The sequence below is a fragment of the Sciurus carolinensis genome, chromosome 9 (genome assembly GCF_902686445.1).
Source record: "Sciurus carolinensis chromosome 9, mSciCar1.2, whole genome shotgun sequence".
NCBI classification, from domain to species: domain Eukaryota; kingdom Metazoa; phylum Chordata; class Mammalia; order Rodentia; family Sciuridae; genus Sciurus; species Sciurus carolinensis.
The window spans coordinates 21657455-21676655 of NC_062221.1; the positions used below are offsets into that span (position 1 = coordinate 21657455).

General features: G+C 53.2%; 1 protein-coding gene across 3 annotated transcripts; it reads left to right on the forward strand.

The window, feature by feature from the left end:
* The first annotated feature begins 791 nt into the window (after positions 1 to 791).
* Positions 792 to 17992, forward strand: Amotl2 (angiomotin like 2). 3 transcript variants are annotated; one of them, XM_047564257.1, is made up of 10 exons: positions 792 to 929; positions 3451 to 4225; positions 6862 to 7174; positions 8224 to 8368; positions 8707 to 8799; positions 12133 to 12428; positions 13492 to 13799; positions 14313 to 14530; positions 15076 to 15255; positions 16171 to 17992. In XM_047564257.1, exons 2-10 carry the CDS (start codon positions 3513 to 3515, stop codon positions 16227 to 16229), a joined length of 2325 nt encoding a protein of 774 aa, XP_047420213.1. In that variant the 5' UTR covers positions 792 to 929; positions 3451 to 3512; the 3' UTR covers positions 16230 to 17992. The 3 variants fall into 3 exon arrangements, with proteins under 3 accessions (XP_047420213.1, XP_047420215.1, XP_047420214.1); XM_047564258.1 differs by lacking the exon at positions 792 to 929 and adding an exon at positions 1481 to 1580; XM_047564259.1 differs by lacking the exon at positions 15076 to 15255.
* The last annotated feature ends 1209 nt before the right edge of the window (positions 17993 to 19201 follow it).

The window sequence follows — 19201 nt, forward strand, 5'->3', positions numbered from 1 at the left end:
TTATGAGGAGGATGATAAAATAACTCACATGGTAACTGGGAGGGTGGTGGCATGCTTGAAGGGGCGCCAATTGCTACTTAGGGGAAGAGTTGGACAGAATGCCCAACGGAGGGTGATTCAGTTGGGTAGGTGGCTCAAATTCACCGGATTTCTCAACTCAGATTCACACTTCCTGGGCAGACAGGTCCTAAGAACTGGCCAAGGTGTTTGTAAACAATAAAAGTGCAATTCAAAGGTTGCCGCTGGGGGTGAAAACAGTGGGGGTTGGGTAGATGCTCGCCACTCGAAGCAGAATCATCTCTTCGCCCCGGCAGGATCCAAATGGACCAGAAGTGAACATCTTTGTAGCCCAACCCCCAACACAAGGTCGGAGCACCCCTCCCGCAGCAACCCCGGGATTCGCGATGCACACCCCTGCGTGACTTCCAGCGGAGGGCTTTAGGGATGACGGATGGGCGCAAGGCGCCGACGGAGTGGGGGCAGTGATGGGCCGAGTTGGATTAAATCGTCCCCAGCAGCTCAGACTGCAGAGCAGGGGGAGGGGGCAGAGCGCGGCGGCGCGGCCTGGGCGTCGGGGGAGCGGAGCTCAGCGGCCAGCCCTGCGCCCAGCCCTGCGCCCAGCCCGCAGCGCCGCCTCCCCGGAGGAAGGCGGGGGCCGGGAGGGGGAGCGGGAGGAGGCGGAGGGCGGAGGAGGGCGGCGCGCTGAGAGGTTATTTGTGGTTCGCTTTGATCCCGAGGGGGAACCTGAAACTCTCACATTCCTGGCATAGCAGCCGCCTCCAGCGCGGGCCGACCCAGGGGCTGCGCGCTGGGGCCCGAGCGGCCAGAGTGTCGGCGCCACTGGCGAGTGCGCACCTCCGCTGTCGAGCCGAGCGGAGAACGGCTGGCACGTCTGTTCTGATTGCGGCGGGCACCAGAGGGTCTCAGAGGTAAGGAAGGCCGCTGGGTGCTTCCAGAGAGCGCGCGGGGCTGGTTGAGCGAGCCAGAGTCCGGGTGCAGCCCGGCCTTTTCCGGGAACCGGAGCTCTGGGGACCCGGCGTCCTCAAGGCGCCCTTTCGGGGCAGCCCGCAAAGCCCGGCAAGAGCAACTACACCTGGAGAGCGCCGCGCCATGCACTTTGGATGGGTGGGTGGGAGCTCTTGAAGGTGCGAGGATCCCTTGGGGCTGGAAGAGGGAGCAGATTCTGGGGAGCGCGGGGTCGGTATTTCGGGTTGGAGGTCCGGTGTGGGGGGCGCGGAAAGAGGTTGCAAGCGCCTCTTGGAGATCGGGGTGCAAGGCCTTGGCAGCCGATTTGGTTAGGTGAGGGGTACAGGTGTCTGCCCCCAACTAGCCCAAGAATTCCTCTTTGTCTTCCTTGGAAAATCCTCTTTGGAGCCACGAACTGGCTCTCACTTAGAAAGAATGCAGTCTGCTGTCCAGCCCGGTGACGTCAGCGCTGGAGTATTTGGAAAACAAAGAGGACTGGGTAGGGAGGAAGGGAGGCGGACCCGCGACGCTTAAAGACCTCTCCCGGCTGCGGACTCCTCTAGCCCGTTCGCCCTAGGTTCACTGGCGGCTATCGATGCTTGTGGTCCCCTAGGGTAGGTTGGGAGCCCTGGCCGGGGTGCGATCTGGTTTAGAGACTGTAGTTTTGGTTCCTTTGGCTAGAGTGAATCCAGGCAAAGGCTTGCAGATTCGTGCTTGCTTTGAAAGGCGGTTTTCCGAGAGCGCAGCGCTCAAGCACTGCAGGTGTGCAAGGCCCGGGTAAGGGAAGCAGGTTTTAGTAAGAGCTGAGCTTTTAGGTATCTGAAAGGTTGTGCATTTCAGGGGCATATTTGCGATAAGAGGCCTCGGAGATTTTCTTTGCGTCCAGTCCAGGCACATTGTTGGCGCGCCTGGAATCTGTGGGGAAGGTTCTGCATTCCTTCTTGCCGCTCCCCATCCTTCTCAGCAGGGGTCAGCTCAGATAGTGATTAACTTAGGAAATGCCCTGTAGACGAAACGCTATGCGAACTGACTCCCGTTTGCTTGTTTTGCCTCTGGTAATTCTGGAGTCTTAATCATCAGGGGAGGAGGGTTGGCTGCCAGGAAGCATGTATCTAGGTGTCCCCCAGACTCATGTCCCCCTTCCAGCTCTGGGCAGCTGGAGTCCTGGAGTGGAGGAGTGAATGACTGTTCTGCCAAGTCCAAACAGGCAGGGCACTGGAGCTGGTTTTGTGGCAGAGGAGAGTCTACATTTCTCGGTCACCCACCCCCTTTCACAGTACCTGTGGCAGTGCAGAGTTTGTTTGGTTTTCTCTGAATCCCAGTTTGGAGGTTTGTGTTGGAGGAGTCTGTGGACAGGAAGCGGAGTGAGGGAGGCAGCCACGAGGAGCCCAGGCTTAGAAGGGAACACCTTCCTTGGATACGATCTCCCAGATTTTAGACTCAGTCTGCAGCCCCAGGTTCCTGTAACAAAGAGCTTCCCCTTTCCCTCTCCAACTGGCGCAGTTATCATTACTGAGGTCAACAAAAATACCGAGTGCTCATTCCCTGTGTCCCTGGAGGACCAATGGGGGCTTTTCCAAGTTCCAAATTGGGAGGGAATAATCATAAAATCAAAGACACCATGCCATTCTTTCTTAACCCTGACTCCCATGCAGTTACTGTAAGCAGGTGACCAACCTGCTAACCTTGCTGGGTAGCCCTGTTGGGCCTCACGAAACCATTGTCCTATTGTTCTGTAGCCTTTTTTCCCCCCATCCTTTATTCTCCGGTCTAGATGCAGGTTTTCCCTCTTCCTCCTTAACCTTAAAGAACTACCTATAGACTGCCAAGGTCATCTGTGAGGAGGAGTCCAAGATTAATTTTATCAGCAGCCCTTGGTGAAGCAGAGCCTGGAGCCTGTCCTAGGACCTCTCTGGTTCAGGGAGAGTGAGAGAAGAGGGTAGATGGCTGGGAATGGATAGAGGGTAGTAGATCGTGACAGCTGGACTCAGACAGACATCTTCATTCTAGAGGGTCCTCATCGCTGTTTGCCTAAGGCTTCCACTGAGCCATGTGCTTTTTATTAATCGTTTGTCAATAACTAGGGCCCCTATTTCCCCCTGATCTGGACAGCTCAGTGGTTAGATCTACTTGGAATTGCCCATCAGACTGTTTGATGGGCCCCTGACCGAGGAACCGAGGTTCCTGTTAGATTACCCTGTGGATTTCTGTTATATTCTCTAGGCTTAATAAGTCTTCATGGATATCGTTACACTGATGATATTGCCAAGGATTTACAGTGTACCAGAAGAAACTGGGCCCAGGGGTTAGTTTGGTGACTTGCTTTAATCCATAGGTGGCAGCCTTAGCACTTGAACCCAAGCTTGCATGAAACCTGCCCATTCCAGCTTCTGTCTTTACCATTGTGCTTTCAACCTGCCATAATGAAAAACCCTCCCCTTTCTCACATGCTCCCACTGAATGCTCTTCTGTCTCTCTCGCCAGGTGCTCTGGGGCCAGCTGCCTGCTGGCCATTGTCTAGGCAGGTGTGTGCAAGCCAAAGAAACATGAGGACGCTGGAAGATTCCTCAGGGACGGTCCTGCACCGCCTCATCCAGGAGCAGCTGCGCTACGGCAACCTGGCTGAGACGCGCACGCTGCTGGCCATACAACAGCAGGCCCTGCGGGGTGGGGCTGCAGCTGGGGGCTCCCTGGAGATCTTGGCACCTGAGGACAATCAGGTGCTTCAGCAGGCCACCAGGCAGGAGCCCCAGGGCCAGGAGCACCAGGGTGGTGAGGCCCATCTGGCAGAGAACACCTTCTACCGGCTGTGCTCCCAGCCCAGCAAGGGCGAAGAGCTGCCCACCTATGAGGAGGCCAAAGCCCACTCTCAGTACTATGCAGCCCAGCAGGCGGGGTCCCGGCCACAGGTCGGGGACCGGGATCCTCGAGGGGCCCCAGGAGGCACCCGGCGGCAGGATGAAGCTCTGCGGGAGCTGCGGCATGGGCACGTCCGCTCCCTGAGTGAGAGGCTCCTGCAGCTGTCCCTGGAGAGGAATGGCGCCCGGGCCCCCAGCCACATGAGCTCCTCCCACAGCTTCCCACAGCTGGCCCGCAGCCAGCAGGGTCCCCCGCCACGGGGCTCCCCTGCTGAGGGCCCAGAGCCCCGGGGGCCCCCACCTCAGTACCCACATGTTGTACTCACCCATGACACCACTGCTGTCACTGACCCGAGGTACCGCGCCCGCAACAGCCCACACTTCCAGCATGCGGAAGTCAGGTAACAGCCCCCATCATGATCCTTCAAATCTTGGCTTTCTTCCAGGCTGGAGAGTCTCAAGATCACACCTTGGGTCTGAGCTGGCAATATTCCCCATCCACCCCAGCTCCAGAGACTGCCTGGTCTAACCCTTTCCTGAGAAGGGAGAGCCAGTGGCTGGAGGAAAGGGGAACTTAGCCAAGGTCACATAAGAAGTTTACAACATCCTTGCTTAGTCTCAGAGGTAGACACCTGCTTAGCTATAGCATTCAAGTAAGTAGCCCCCCCGCCCCCAGAGGATTTGAATTGTAGCAGGGGTTAAAGGTGAGATTTCAGAAAGAATTTCCCAAAGACAGAGTTTGGCAATCATTGCTGAATTGTCCCCAAATTAAGCAGAAAAGTAAGGCCTCCCCTGAAGGTGTTTTAGAAGCATGCTTGGTACAGTTATTGGGAGGAGCTCCTAATGAGGTTACAAGAACCAGGTGGCCACCTTAGAGACCTCCCCGTCAGCTGTCCTGTCTGTTTTTCATTTCCGTTTTTATTCCTTATGTCTACAACCTATAGTGGGAGAGGGTGCTGGGCCCAAGTGAGCCCCTTTTTGTGTTGGCTCAGGAGAGGCTGCCAGGTCAGGGTAGCAACTTGGAGTTTGATTTTGAGTGTGAAGAGAGACCATTAGAAGATGTGATCTGATTTCTCTTTAAAAAGCACACACATGGGTAATAAATGACTGCATGCAGAGAGTAGATTGTAAGGGTCAGAATGGAAGCAGGAAGACCAGGGGAGGCAGGAAGCCAGACAATCATAAAAATACAGGTTCTAGATAGAAGGTCCTTCCTTGGTCATCTCACCTGGTCCTGAGAAGCCAGCCATCATTGCTGCATCTTCACCCAGAAGGGTCCAGGCACCCCATCATAGGGACCCTATGGATTAGCAAACTTCCTTCCTCCAGTGGCTCAAGGCCCAAGTCTGGTTCTCTCTTCATTCTTGCTGAGTCTTCATTTAGTCACCCCCTTTCCCACCATTTGGCCTTTCCTGGCAAAGATGCCTTTCCTTGCTCTCGAGAAATGAGTGACTGACGTGATGTTGCTGGTATGGAGGGAGCCCCTTGGTTTCTCTCCAGCCTCCACCCGATCCAGACTCCCACCTTATCTGCCTTCTCAGGACTGATCAGGAAGAGTTTCGGAAGCTGAGTCGAGGTTTCTTCTTTTGGACCAGCCCTATTGAACCCTGTCAGGAAAAGATAATATCTCGGGCAAGGAAATTGACTATTTGCAGGAGAACAAAAAGAGGGGGAGGGGAAGGGCAAGGGGCAGGGGAAGCAAGCGTGAAGGCAAAGAAGACTATTCTTTCTTGGAGCTAAGTCATCCCCAAAGAATGTGTCTACCCTGCCCAGTGCAGAGGGTAGCAAGCTCTGAAACCACCTTGAGAACTGGCCACATGTAGCAGCGAAGAGAATTTGGGCTTCATAGTGGAGACCCTCTGTCCAACTCTCACTGGAAGCCCTACTTTAGGTAGTGAGAGAAATGCACCTGCTACTTCTCCTTTTAGCTGATCAGATGGAGATTATTTTGGGGGAGTTGGGTCCTGATCTTTAGCCTAGGGAGGAGCCTTAGGCTGTAGGGCTGGGCGTGAGGACTGAGGGGAAGAACCTGAGGTAGATTTCAGTTTGTGTGGGGCTTTGGATATTTGGAAAAGTCTTTGTGAAACTGAAGGAGTTGTGTCAGTTGGTATCATAAAGCTCTAGAAAGATCCCCTGGCTTTTTGTTCCTCCCCTCAACATAGAGCCCTGAGGGTGATATTACACCAGTGCCAGGGGCCAGTACAGCATTGTCCCCTGAGCTCACCCACCATGAGAGATGGCCCCTCATTTTTTAAACTGAGTAAGCTGAGGTCCCTACTAGGAGAGGTAGAAATGAGCCACCATTAGGGGAGTACCTGCCTTTGGCCCAGCACTCTGCCAGGCCTTACCTTTGGGCCTGGAGCTCCTCGTGATAAGTAGAGGAATGGCCCCCATGGGGTAGAGGTATTTGCCAAGGGTCAAATGGCAGGAGCTGGGATTTGAACATCTATTCCTCAGGTTCTTATCCTGCAATCTGTCTTGCTCTAACCATTAATTGAAGTCTTCTAAAAATATTTCAGTGTTTACAGGGGTGGTGGGTGTATGTGTTATAGGCCCTAAAATAGAAAACTTGAATGTGCTGCTTTGGCAGTCCTGAAACTGGCAGCTTATAACAGACACAGGATAGCTGCTGGGACCCACCACAAAGTGGTTCCAGGGTCCAAAAGGCTACATGCTCAGTCATGATCACTGTGGCCTCCAGACCCCCAAAAAAGAACCTCTGTAGACTAGAAGGATCTAGGTTGCATTTTTTTAAATGGTGCCTCGCTTAAGCACTAGTTGCTTAGGAGATCCAGGATTGCTTAGGCTGATCCCCAAGGCCCTGACCTCAGTGAGACAGGACACGGAGAAAGCATCCTGCATTAATCCCCTTCAGCCCTCCTTTCTGGCTCTTAAGAGTCTCAGGCAGACACCTTTGGAAAAAGCCTTACCTACTGGTTTCAGCCCACCACTGGGAGGCTGTGTAATGATCAGCAGTCGTATTGGTCATTTATTAATAGAGCTGCAGTCTCTGAGCACCGTCTCTTCTGTTCCCCAGGATCCTGCAGGCCCAGGTGCCTCCTGTGTTCCTCCAGCAGCAGCAGCAGTACCAGTACCTGCAGCAGCCCCAGGAGCACGCCCCACCCCCACCCCCAAATCCAGCCGCCCTTGGTCATGGCCCCTTGGGCTCCCTCAATCCACCTGGGGTGGGGGGGCCAGCAAGTGCCCAGGCCTCCTCAGCCACCTCGGGCAGTGCCCACCTGGCCCAGATGGAGGCCGTGCTGAGGGAGAATGCCAAGCTGCAGAGGGACAACGAGAGGCTGCAGAGGGAGCTGGAGAGCTCAGCAGAAAAGGCAGGCCGCATTGAGAAGGTAGGCCCTGACGGGGACCTTGGGGGTCTGGCTGGGGAGTAGGTAGGCAGGGAGGATCCAGAGAGCCTGGGTCTGGCGGGATTTCTCACCAGCTTCCATCCTCCCCCTCCCACTTCACTCCTCATGCACCCTCCCAAGCTGACTCCAGACAGCTGGGGAACAGCCGAGAGGCCTGCAGGCCTGGCGCATGAGCAGTTGCTGGCCAGCGGCAGTTAGAAAGAGCTCATTCAGCCCCTGCACCTTCGCACCCTTGCCCTGCACACACCCCTCCCGCAGACACCGCCCACAGAGAGCCCTTTGTGTCCCGCACACAACAGCCAGTCTGTTCTAGGCCAAAGAGAAAGCCCCTCCTCTTGGGAAAAAAAGCGACTTGTTGGCATGGCAAGCCAGCTAGGAACACGTGCGGGACCTGTGGCAGCCAAGTGGGAGGGGCAGCCCGGGCCAGGCTAGCCCTTGGCTTGGACGGGGCCACTTCAGGGGCAGATATTCCAGGCAGAGGCAACTCAGGCTCTGGTCTGGTGCCCCTTCTTTAGCAGAGGTTTACCACTATGCACCAAAGTTCAGTTTTAACAGATGACCTCAGGCTCCTGTGACTATGCTTTGGTGTCCTGTTGAACCACCCAGAACATGCCCACTCCTGACCCTTCCCTCAGATTTCTTAGCAGATGCTAGCTGAAAGTAAAATGCTTCTTTATGGATGTCGGGCACAGAACAGCTGGGTTCATTCAGCCTCTGGTCCTTAGCAGCAGATGGGACCCTACTGTGGTCCCAGCAGTTCAGTCCACCTCTGGAGGCTGCAGGCTTCTGGCCATCCCACCAGAGCCACCTGGAGTCTTGTTCTTTGCCCTCTCATCTCCCCGTTTTGAGTGTGTGCAGTGATGGTGGTAGGATTGAACCAGGACCTCGTGCATTCGAGCAAGCACTCTACCCAGTGAGCTATATCCCCAGCCCCTCTTCCCTTTTCTGATGGAGAGTGCTGTCACTCTCCAGCCTGGGATCATTCCTGGGATCCCTCCCCTTCCTTCAGCTTGCTGTCTGTCCCTTTGCAGCTGGAAAGTGAAATCCAGCAGCTCTCAGAGGCTCATGAGAGTTTGACGAGGGCCTCTTCCAAGCGTGAGGCCCTGGAGAAGACCATGCGGAACAAGATGGACAGTGAAATGAGGCGGCTACAGGATTTCAACCGCGACCTTAGAGGTGAGGGCTGCAGAGCTTTGGGCCCTCTGTGCCAGGAGCCTTCATAATCTCTGTTCTTTGCAAGCATGAGTGGCAGGCCGAGACTCTTGGGGATCTACTTGTCTTTACGGAGAGATCCTTGTCTCTGTTCTGGGTCTTGGAATTCTTACCATGTGGACCAGATCATGACCCCCTGAGAGGGTGCTTGCTTCCTTCTCATTGGAACCTGAGCTAAGCTGGTCCTTATGAGCCCATTCCCAGCTTGGAGGATGCAGCCTCACAGATAACAGAACCCCAGGGAAAACCCGAGGCAGGCAGCATCACTTAACACTAAAACATCTTTTCTTCACTTGAAACAGAGAGATTGGAGTCCGCAAACCGCCGCCTGGCAAGCAAGACACAGGAGGCCCAGGCGGGCAGTCAGGATATGGTGGCCAAGCTGCTTGCTCAGAGTAAGTAGTGATCTCCCTAAGAAGCCTGCCCAGGTATGCAGGCAATAGCATCACTGATCTCTCTGGATGGAGAGGGTTGGCCCTTTCCCTTGCAAAAGCAGTACCCTAGGCACACATTTATTGAATGGCTACTATATGCCACTAGACCAATGGGAGAGAGGGGTGGCTTCCATAGAAGAAGCAGATCTGGTTCTCTGTTTATTGGGAAGGTCAACTGATCCAAGAGGGAAAACTGGGAAGTAGTGAGCTATGGTACTGACCATGGTTGTAGTGTTGGTCAGCAACAGGGTTGCATTGGGCAGTAGTGGGTGCAGGATTGCTCTGGTCACAGTAGGATTAAGGAGAATGAAGAGTCTAGAGTTTTTCAGAGAGTTTCAGGCAGCAGAAAGGTTGGGGGTGCTTGATGGGAATGTGAGAGATGAGGAAGATGGTGGAGCCCAGCCATAGCAAGGCAGCCAGCAAGCTAAAGGAATTCTGAGGCTTCTCTCTAAAGGAGGAGGTTCTTGCATCCTTGAACATGGATGAGTTCATTGACTAGCCCATCCATCCCTTCATTCATTCATTTTTTTTTTTTCATTAGCAGAACTGAGCTAAGCAACTGGCAGGTATTTAGCAGAGGGATGGGAGCAGGCCCAGAAATTGGCAAAGGGAGGCAGGAGAGAAGCCATGACCCTAAGGGTGAAACAGATTCCCACACATTCAAGAGTGTTCATGATACAGGAGACTGATCAGAAGGTCCTTGGATCAGGAGGCCTAACTGGGAGGGTCCCTGAGGTTCTCAGGGGTGGAAAGAGAGCCAGAGATGAAAAATCTATTAAATGGCTCCCATGGAGGTGCATGGAGGAAAGTGGGAGAAGCCACTGAAGGCATCCAGGGTTTGGCGGGGGTTGAGGTCAGCTAGGCTACACTGGCTCCCTTAGGCAGGCAAAGGGAGGTGGCAGTGGCTAAGGCTCCCTAGAGAGGAGTGGAGGGAGAAAAATGAGTGGGGGTTGCCCTTGGGAATCTGGAGAGTGCCAGCAGCAGGGCCAGGCAGATGAGGGGTGTCCTGTAGGGAAGGGAGGGCTGGCTTTTGAGGCCTGACTCAGCCAAAGAAAGGCCGGTTTCTGGAAGCCTGCAATGCGGTGGGGGGGCAGGCCAGGAGGCCAGGAGGCGTTTCCGCTCCCCTGGGAGCTAGCAAGCAAGCAAGCGCCAGGCTGTTCTTGGCTTCTTGCTGGAGCCATTAATCTCACAGCCGCGGGTGACCTGGATGCCTGGCATTCCAGAGCCGCTGGGCTGTTCCGCTCTGGCTCACCCCCCACCGCTCCCTCCCTCCTGAACACACTGCCTGGCGCCCTTCGCCCCAGGAGGAGGCGGGGAGGTGGAGGTGGGGGCCCCTAGCAGGCATGTCCCTGGCCCCTCCAGACACTCAGCCCTGGCCTGGCTGCAGATATGCCCAGGAACTGACCTCCCCACAGGCCCTTGGTTTTCTTAGGGTCCTGGTGGCCTCCAAGGTCCAGCCTCCCAGCCCATCAGGTACCTTGAAGGTAAGAGGCTGTAGGAAACTTCCCATGCAGGCTCCAGCACCCCAGAGCTAACCAAGGAGCACAGGCAGCTTTTCTTGGCCCACATTAGGCATTTCACAGGTTGGAGGGCCATGCAGAACTCTCGGGGAAGATGGCTCTGGGTGACCTATCTTTTTTGGCAGTCAGACAGCACTAGGACAAAAATGTGGTCATTGCCATTTTAACCACAAGCAAGCCATACAGCTAGCAGCTCTGTCCCTCTGGCCCCTCTGATCAGGCCCTGCCCTCCTGCTAGATCTGACCCTTGGGCACGTGTCTTCTCACTGTTACAGGTTCTCAGACTGTAAGATGGGATGGAGTTCGACCTCCAGAAATGCTAAGGCAGGTCTTATGTGAACTCTAAGTAATAGGGCTCTGTGAACCCAAACAGAAAGGGGCACTGTCAATGTCAAGTCCAAACCTGCCTGCCCCACCCCACCGACTGGGCATTAAGAATATGGACACTTTGATTTCCATGTCATTGGACTTCTCCATCTTTTCTTTCCAAGTCAAAGAATGAAACCCTTCAACCTGGGCCTAGTCTTTAAAATCCTATAGTGAACCAGGAGCTGACCTGGGTTAACTGTCACCTTCCTTGTCCTGCCACAGGGCCCTGAGTCAATGAATCTTCCATTCTGCTTTCCAGGAGCAGAGAGGGTCTGATATGACAAGTCCTTAGCCACACGTGTCTAAAAGATTAAAATTTTTTAAATGAGATGAAATCAAACCTCCAGTTCCTCCATCTTACTAGCTGCATTGCAAGTGCTCACTAGCCACATGTGACCTAGTGGCCACTGCTTTCGATAGCACAATATAGAATAATTCCACAACAGCAGAAAGTTCCACCATCCCAGAGACAGAACCTTTGGGTTCTTTAGGCAGGCCCCATAGCAACACCCACCTCCTGCTCTTCAGCAAGCTAAGCGCCCATTCCTTGGAGACCAGACTGAAACTCCCAAGGAGCAAGTGCACGGAAGGGGATTTAAGCTGAGAACATTGGCTAGAGGACTCTGAGCTGGCCCAGGCCGCAATCACCATTGAAAGTCAGGATAGCCAGAACCACAGACACAAATCTTTGAACCAAAGACATTTGCAGTGTACTGCAGAGTTTACACTGCCCATGTCTAGGTTCCCAGACCATGGAAGGAAATGTGAGACCTAGATCTGCAGAAGGAACCCTGGATGGAGCCCACTTTGGGAGGCCCATTGCAAGGGCTAGTGCCTCACACCACAGCCTGGGCTTTCGGAGCCAGAGCAGCTTGGCTTCCCATCTGGCAGCCCAGTCCCCCTCCTCTGTTTCTTCCCCTCCAAGTTGGGAACCACACATCCTACTTAGGAAGCCTGGAGAATTTAGTGGAATAAGATGCTGGAGTGCCTGGTTCATGGGGTGGCAAATAGTGCTTCTCTTGTCTCTTTCTTCATCCTTCCTCCTGAATGATGATGATGTCACTGTCCCCCAGAGCCTTCATTTTCTCACTTGTAAAAGGACATCATGGGCATCACAGTTCCTACCACCAGACCACAAGTTATCATGAGGCTCAAGGGAAATTGTGAATTGTGGCTCCTGCTACAGGTGCAGTGTTTGGGGCTGTCCCAGTAGAGAGGCAATTCTAGCCTAGTTCTTACTACCCGGGTCTTGGAGTCAGGCTCTGCCGTGTACTCCTGACTTCATCCGAGCCTCAGTGTCCTCCTGTAAGTTCATCATGGAACCTAACTCCTTGGATTGTCAAGAGGGTGGGGCCAGCCAGGGTGGTTGCCTTCACTGACCAAGCCCCTTTCTTTCTCCCTCCAGGCTACGAGCAGCAGCAGGAGCAGGAGAAGCTGGAGCGGGAGATGGCGCTGCTGCGCGGCGCCATTGAGGACCAGCGGCGGCGAGCGGAGCTGCTGGAGCAGGCTCTGGGCAACGCTCAGGGACGTGCAGCGCGAGCCGAGGAGGAGCTGCGTAAGAAGCAGGCCTACGTGGAGAAGGTGGAGCGGTTGCAGCAGGCGCTTGGGCAGCTGCAGGCCGCCTGCGAGAAGCGGGAGCAGCTGGAACTGCGTCTGCGGACACGCCTGGAGCAGGAACTCAAGGCCCTGCGCGCACAGCAGGTGAGCCAGAAGACAAACAGCCGACAGAGTTGGGGCAGCATCTGAGGAGGCGGGTTCCAGGGATTGCCATGGGAGCTCCGATCCAAGCCTCAGCCCCCTGGGAAAGCACCCGTGTCTGATCCGTGTACCCTTCTTGCCCAGTGGCTACTCACTCACCTGTCGTAGCAGAGGCTCTGCTACTTGGCCTGAGTCCAGGCTTGGGGGACTCTTGTCCTCAGCAATAGTAGAAGTTGGCAACCTTGATCTCTAGAGAAAGTCGATCAGTAACCTGGGTATAGCAGACTGGCAGCGCTTATCTATCTCTCCAGGATTGAAGGAAGGTGGTTACCAGGTCCTAAGTCTTTGTCCCTACTTTGGACTTGTATATAGATCAGATGGATTTGGCTCCACTCCCAGCCTTAACCTTCCTGTAGAAGTAGGGTAACCAAACCTGCCACCCTATTTTTTTCCCCATAATACATTTTCACCCCCCCCCCCTTTTTTTTCAACTTTAAGACAGGATCTCACTAAGTTACCCACGCCAGTCTCAAACTTGCCATCCTCTTGCCTCAGCCTCCCAAGTAGTTGGGATTACAGGTGGGCACTGCTGTGCCCAGCTCCAGTATGATTTTTTTTGGGGGGATGGGGGGAGTACGGGTATTGAACCCAGGGGCACTTAACCACTGAGCCACATCCGCAGCACTTTTTATGTTTTATTTTGAGACAGGGTCTTGCTGAGTTGCTTAGGGCCTCACTAAGTGGCTGAGGCTGGCTTTGAACTATGACCCTCCTGCCTCAGCCTCCCTAGCCGCTGGGATTACAGGCATGTGCCACCATAGCCGACCAGTATGGTTATTTATAGTAGTCCTGTTCCTAGTTTAGGGAATTGTTTATATGGTCCTGGACCCACAGGATTCAGGGGAAGTATGTGGGGATCTGTGCCACCCCGTCTCTGGACACACAGCATGTAGATTCTGTGTTGTACGTGGCTGAACAAACACATACAAGTGGGCTCTTCATGTGAGGATGAGGAGCTACCAGACCCCTACTTCCACCCTTGACCACAGTGCTTCTTGCTCTGCAGAGACAGACGGGCACCCCTAGTAGTGGCGGCAGCAGTGGTGGCTCCCCGGAACTCAGTGCCCTGCGACTGTCAGAACAACTGCGGGAGAAGGAGGAACAGATCCTGGCACTGGAGGCTGACATGACCAAGTGGGAGCAGAAGTATTTGGAGGAACGTGCCATGAGGCAGTTTGCCATGGACGCAGCTGCCACCGCAGCTGCCCAGCGTGACACTACTCTCATCCGACACTCCCCCCAACCCTCACCCAGCAGTAGCTTCAACGAGGGTCTGCTTGCAGGTGGCCACAGGCATCAGGAGATGGAAAGCAGGTTCGGCACTGCAGGCCGGGCTTGGGCACCACAGTGCTGGTGAGGGTGGGGGTTGCTGTCTCTGCCCTGTCCTTGATCCCTGGTAAATAGGCCTCTGTCCCCGCTCAGCTCAGCAGATCCTTCTGCTTCTAAGCTGACCCCTGTGTTTGCATGGCCAGGTTCTTGGTCTACCCAGGAGACTCTGGCCTTGGAGGTGCTGGCTACCGTCCAGGCTCCAAGCTTCCTCACCCTCTCTGGGGAACTACCCTTTAGGACAGAGATGGTCATACCACTGCTGCCTTCAGTGAATCTAGACCCACCCCGATGACATGCTTGTGTTGTGTGAGAAGCGCCCAGGGCCTCACATACTGCTAGTTTTCAGAGCCTCAGCTTTGAGCGTCAAATTGCAGAGCTGTGATGGCATCTGCAGGCCCGCTCCAGGTCCCTGACGCAAAGGAGAGGGTCCCATGGCTGTAGGGAGGGAGGCACTGGGACTGCGGGTCTGATGAGGTGGCATGACCTTTCCCCCCTCAGGTTAAAGGTGCTCCACGCCCAGATCCTGGAGAAGGACGCAGTGATCAAGGTCCTTCAGCAACGATCCAGGAAAGACCCTGGCAAGGCCACCCAGGGCTCCCTGCGGCCTGCCAAGTCAGTGCCATCTATCTTTGCGGCCGCAGCAGCCGGGACCCAGGTCTGGCAAGGACTTTCATCAAGTGAGCGACAAGCAGATGCCCCCACCCAACTGACTATAGGTAAGCGGAGGCTGGTGGTGGGGTAAATTGAGGTTTTTCTCCTGTCCAAACACAAATTGCCAGACCTTTCCTCCTAGCAACAAGGCTCATAGGAACCAGGACTTCCTGAATCCTCCTAGGGGAACTAGTTTATACTGTGGATCCAGAGACCCTATAGCCCACAGCTGTCTTGCCAGTATGAGGAAAGGTATTAGCCCCCTTCTCCATGAATTCTATCACCTTTAGCCCCAGGATTTAACAATCCAATAAAAATAGAGCTTCCTGTGCAGATGCTTGTTCTACACAAACCCCTTTCACTCTTCTTAGATACCACAGAAATTCGAGATTTATTCTACAAAGGAAGCTTCCACCACTCAAAACCATCTGGTAGCAATCCAGCCTGATCATTACACCCATTCACATTGAGTCTTATCAGTTATTGCAAATCATGAGCAATTCATTACCGACTTCCATGTCTAGGAGGTCCAGTTAACTTGGGGTATTCTTCCTAGGGGCCACCTCTTACAAGCCAGGTAGTAACTACCAATCTCCTGCCTTTCCCCCAGACAGGGCACCGTTGGAGGAGACAGTGGCTGCAGCTCCCCTCCCGGCCCACACCAAACACGGGAGCAGAGATGGGAGCACCCAGACCGATGGCCTGCCAGACAGCACCTCTGCCTGCCTGGCACCAGAGCCTGATGGCCTGCTAGGGTGCAGCAGCAGTGGCCAGAAGGCCACCTCTCTGGGTGAGCCCCCATGTCTCCCTAGCTTCTGTGCTGGGCAGGGCTGAGGGTGCCCTGGGTATGAACTAGAACACCAAGGCCCTGTCTCCAGACCCTTCCTGGTCATTATCCATCCTCCATGGGGAACCCTTCATATGAGAGGTGAGGAGGCATCTGGCCCACTTCAGTGTCAATGCCAGGGCTGATGGCTACATGGGTAAGAGGGATCGGAAACCCTGATGGGAGACAGATCCAAATTCAGAAAGAAAGCCACAGAACAGAAAGCACTTTATCTCCTCCTTCATAGTTTTCCTGACATATTTCATTGCCAATCCAAATAGCTAAGATAATGGAGCCTGGCAAGTTATCCTGAGGGCATGCTCAAGTTAGGAGACTGTTTAAAAAGAGTCCAGGAAGGAGAAACTTGAGAACATACCCTTTTTTTTTTTTGGCTCTCTGTCCACATTAGCCTTTGCATATTTGCCTGTGCCTCATGATCTCAAAAAACCACAGGCATGGAAAGAATGCAGCAGCCTCCCTCCCGCAGGGCCCTCCACTGGCTCCCTCCAAGCCCTCCAACCGTTCAAAGTTAGAAACAAAGGCAACTTCCCCATTGGAGGCTGGGGGTCTGGGCCAAGAGCTGAGAAGCAGCAGAGGGTTGTTCTAGGTTGGCCTGGTTATGGGAACCCAGGTACTTAGCCAGCTAAGTAGGGGAAAGTTGAAGTAAGATCCTGTCTTCAAAATTTACTAGGGGAGATGGGTGCAATGGCGCACACCTGTAATCCTAGCTATTCAGGAGACTGAAGGGCTGGAGGATCACAAGTTTGAGGCCAGCCTCAGCAACTTTGTAAAACCCTATCTCAAAAATGAAAAATAAAAGTGCCAGGATTTTAAAAGTGCATTCTGGTAACATGTGCCTGTGTTCTTGTCTCTCCCCAGACTCTATAGCAACATCCCGAGTCCAGGATTTATCGGACATGGTGGAGATATTGATCTGAAGGAGGCGATGCCTTGAGGACCCTCATCCGTGCCCTCTCCTCCCCTGCCCTTGGCCATTCCAGCAGCCCCCCTTCAACTGCTGCTTCCCACTTTCCCCAACCAATGCCCGTCTGGTCCTGGGAACTCAGGAAGGGGCACTACAGCAGAGAAGGAAGCTGCAGGAAACCAGCACCCGGAAAGACTGCTTCTTAGCTCCCTGCCTGCCCATGAAGAATAAGGATTCGGCTTCTGTCTGCCACCCAAGGCTTGTAGCTGGGGTAGCAACTAAAAGCCCAGAAAGGAACTGAGCCCACTCTGACCTGCCACCTGCCATTTGGCACTCAGGCAGGGAGGGAGAGGGGATATGTTGGTTTGGGGAGCTGATTGACAAGGATAGCTGCCCATGGGCATCGTGGGGGTTGGCTCAGTAATCAAGTCAGTCATGTTCTTTGGCTAAGTGTGGTCCCAGCCAACTTCATCTGCTCTTTAGTTCTTCACTGTCATCTTGGAATCACTACACCTTGAATCTTTGGGAGACTGTTGAGGATGTGAAGCCACAGTCTCACCCCTCACATGGAGCAGGTTGGGGTCATTTGAGTGACCTGGGAGATGGTTTCTGGTTTGTAAATAATTCCCTTTCTTGTGGAACAGAAAATCAAGGCATGCTGGTTCAGATTTGTCTTCACGTGTGGCGTTTCCCTGTCCTGAAGCTTCTGACTGGCTTCCCAGTTGTTCTTCCTTCTCAACTTCTTGGCCCATGGATTTCGATGCTGGTTGATTCATGGGACATTGGCTGCCTGTCCTTCCATCTTGAGCCCTGTATGAAATGCCCGTGGGATCCCCATCAACAACCTTTTGAAATGGCTCCACAATTCCTATCCCTGGGACATCCTGTCAGTTTGATAATAAACTGAGCCAGATGAAATGAGCCACCACACACAGACATCTGCCATGCCCACTTGTGGATGAAGGTGGCCCTACCCAGCACCAGTTCTCTGAGGAAACTGGAGTTATCTTGTTCTCATGTCTTTGTTGTTCCCACCCAGAGGTATTGGGAGAGGAAGCTGTGCTGTTGAATACTAGCCAGTGAGCTACAAGATGTGACTTTACCTGGAGCCCACATCACAAAATGGCGCCCATGAGGCTGGCTCCTCACGTGACCCATACGCAGCCCCACAGCAGGGCCAGATACTTTGAATTAGGGTGGAGTGTCCTGCATGGCAGCCTGCAGCAGCAGAGATTTTGACTTTGGTCTTAAAAGTCCCCCAATTCAGTCCAATAGCAATTGGTGGGTGTTTAGCAGTTTTGTCTTTACTGTTTTCAGTTCTTGAATATTTGTGGGTTTTTTTTTTTCTTCTTGTTTTTAAGTTCTACATGTGTTGTTTCATTTCCATGGTTCCCCAAGTTACCTTTTTAAACATTTGCATTTGCTGGACAATTGCATATTTTTTTAATTCCCCAACCCCTGAAAAATACATTTGGTTCATGTGCATTGTTTACAAAGCAAAAAGAAAAAGAGAAAAAAAAAAAAGAGAAACAACAAATATCACAAAAAGAAAAAAAAAAAAAACAACTTAATATATTTTGGATTAATATTTGGTATTTCTTTTAAAGTATTTTTTGTGCTGTGAACATTTTCTGCCAAAGACCGTGATGTGTGTCTGTATGTTTAAGTTATCATAAATATTTAAGTGTAAACATGGCTGTTTTGTTATGCCACCCTGTACCAGGATTGCTGCTGCATTCCACTGGGTGTAACAGTATTTTAATAAAAAAATTTATGAAGAATGGTGTGTTCGAACCTATGGAAGGAAAGGGGGTAAGGAATTTTGGGGTCCACCCATGTCATAGTCCTGTCTCAAGACAAGTCCTAGGAATTCTGTGAAGTTGCTTTAAGAAGAGTTGGAATAAGGATATGGTTGACTTCCAGAGGAAGTTCTCAGAATGTTGGGAGGGGCCAGACACAGTGGTCCACTCCTGTAATCCCAGCAGCTCTGGAGGCTGAGGCAAGAGGATCAAGAGTTCAAAGTCAGTCTCTGCAATGTAGCAAGCCCCTAAGCAACTTGATGAGACCGTCTCTAAAAATACAAAAAGGGCTGGGGTGGGACTCAGTAGTTAAGTGCTCCTGAATGCAATCCCCTGTACCAAAAAGAGCTGGAAGGGAAAGGAGGGTGTGGCAGTTGGTAGCCTCCCCAGGTAGCTTTGACCACATTGTGGGAGTGAGTCTCCGAAGGTGCCATTTTCCTTACCCCACTCCTACCTTCCCTCCCACTCAGCACAGAGTCTTGTCTGTGACCATCCATGTATCCAGACACCATGCCTGCTGTCTGCCTGGACAAGTGCAGAGGATGTTCAAGTGTGTGGCATGTTCTTGGGCACCTTTCCTTCACTGTAACATCACTTGCTCCCAGTACCCAGGGAAGTATATGGTTTTGATTCAAAAGAAAATCATTCTCATCTCTTCCCAATTGTGGCAGACAGAAATCTGACCAATTACCCCATGGTCATGGTGAGGTATCCTCAGACAGGTATGGGGACTCTGCAGCCATGTTGATGAGTAACCAAACTGGGATCCTAGAGAAGGTGTCCCTATGCCAGCCTTCCTGCCCACAGGACCCACAGGAACGGAGTCAAGCAGGTGGAAGATTTCAGAACCTCCAAAGATTTTTCTAGGAACTTTGCAGATGACAATGGGTCCTACTAAATGGGGTGATCACCCAGCCCTCCAGCCTACTTCCTGCCACCTGAGCAACGTGGAGGCCTGTCTTGCTCTCTCTAATCCCTGGACTCTCTAATCTCTGAGCAACTGTGCAAATAGGTTGCTCACCTAAAGGAATGTTGTCCCTGGAGCCGCCTGAATGTTGGGGCCCCTGCACTTACCTACTTCTGGCCCTCTGCTAACATTTGGGGTCCAAAACAAAATAGCAACCACTGTGCAGGGGAGTCCTATTCAGCTCTACCTGCCATATGCACCCCACAAGAGCCCAGGGGG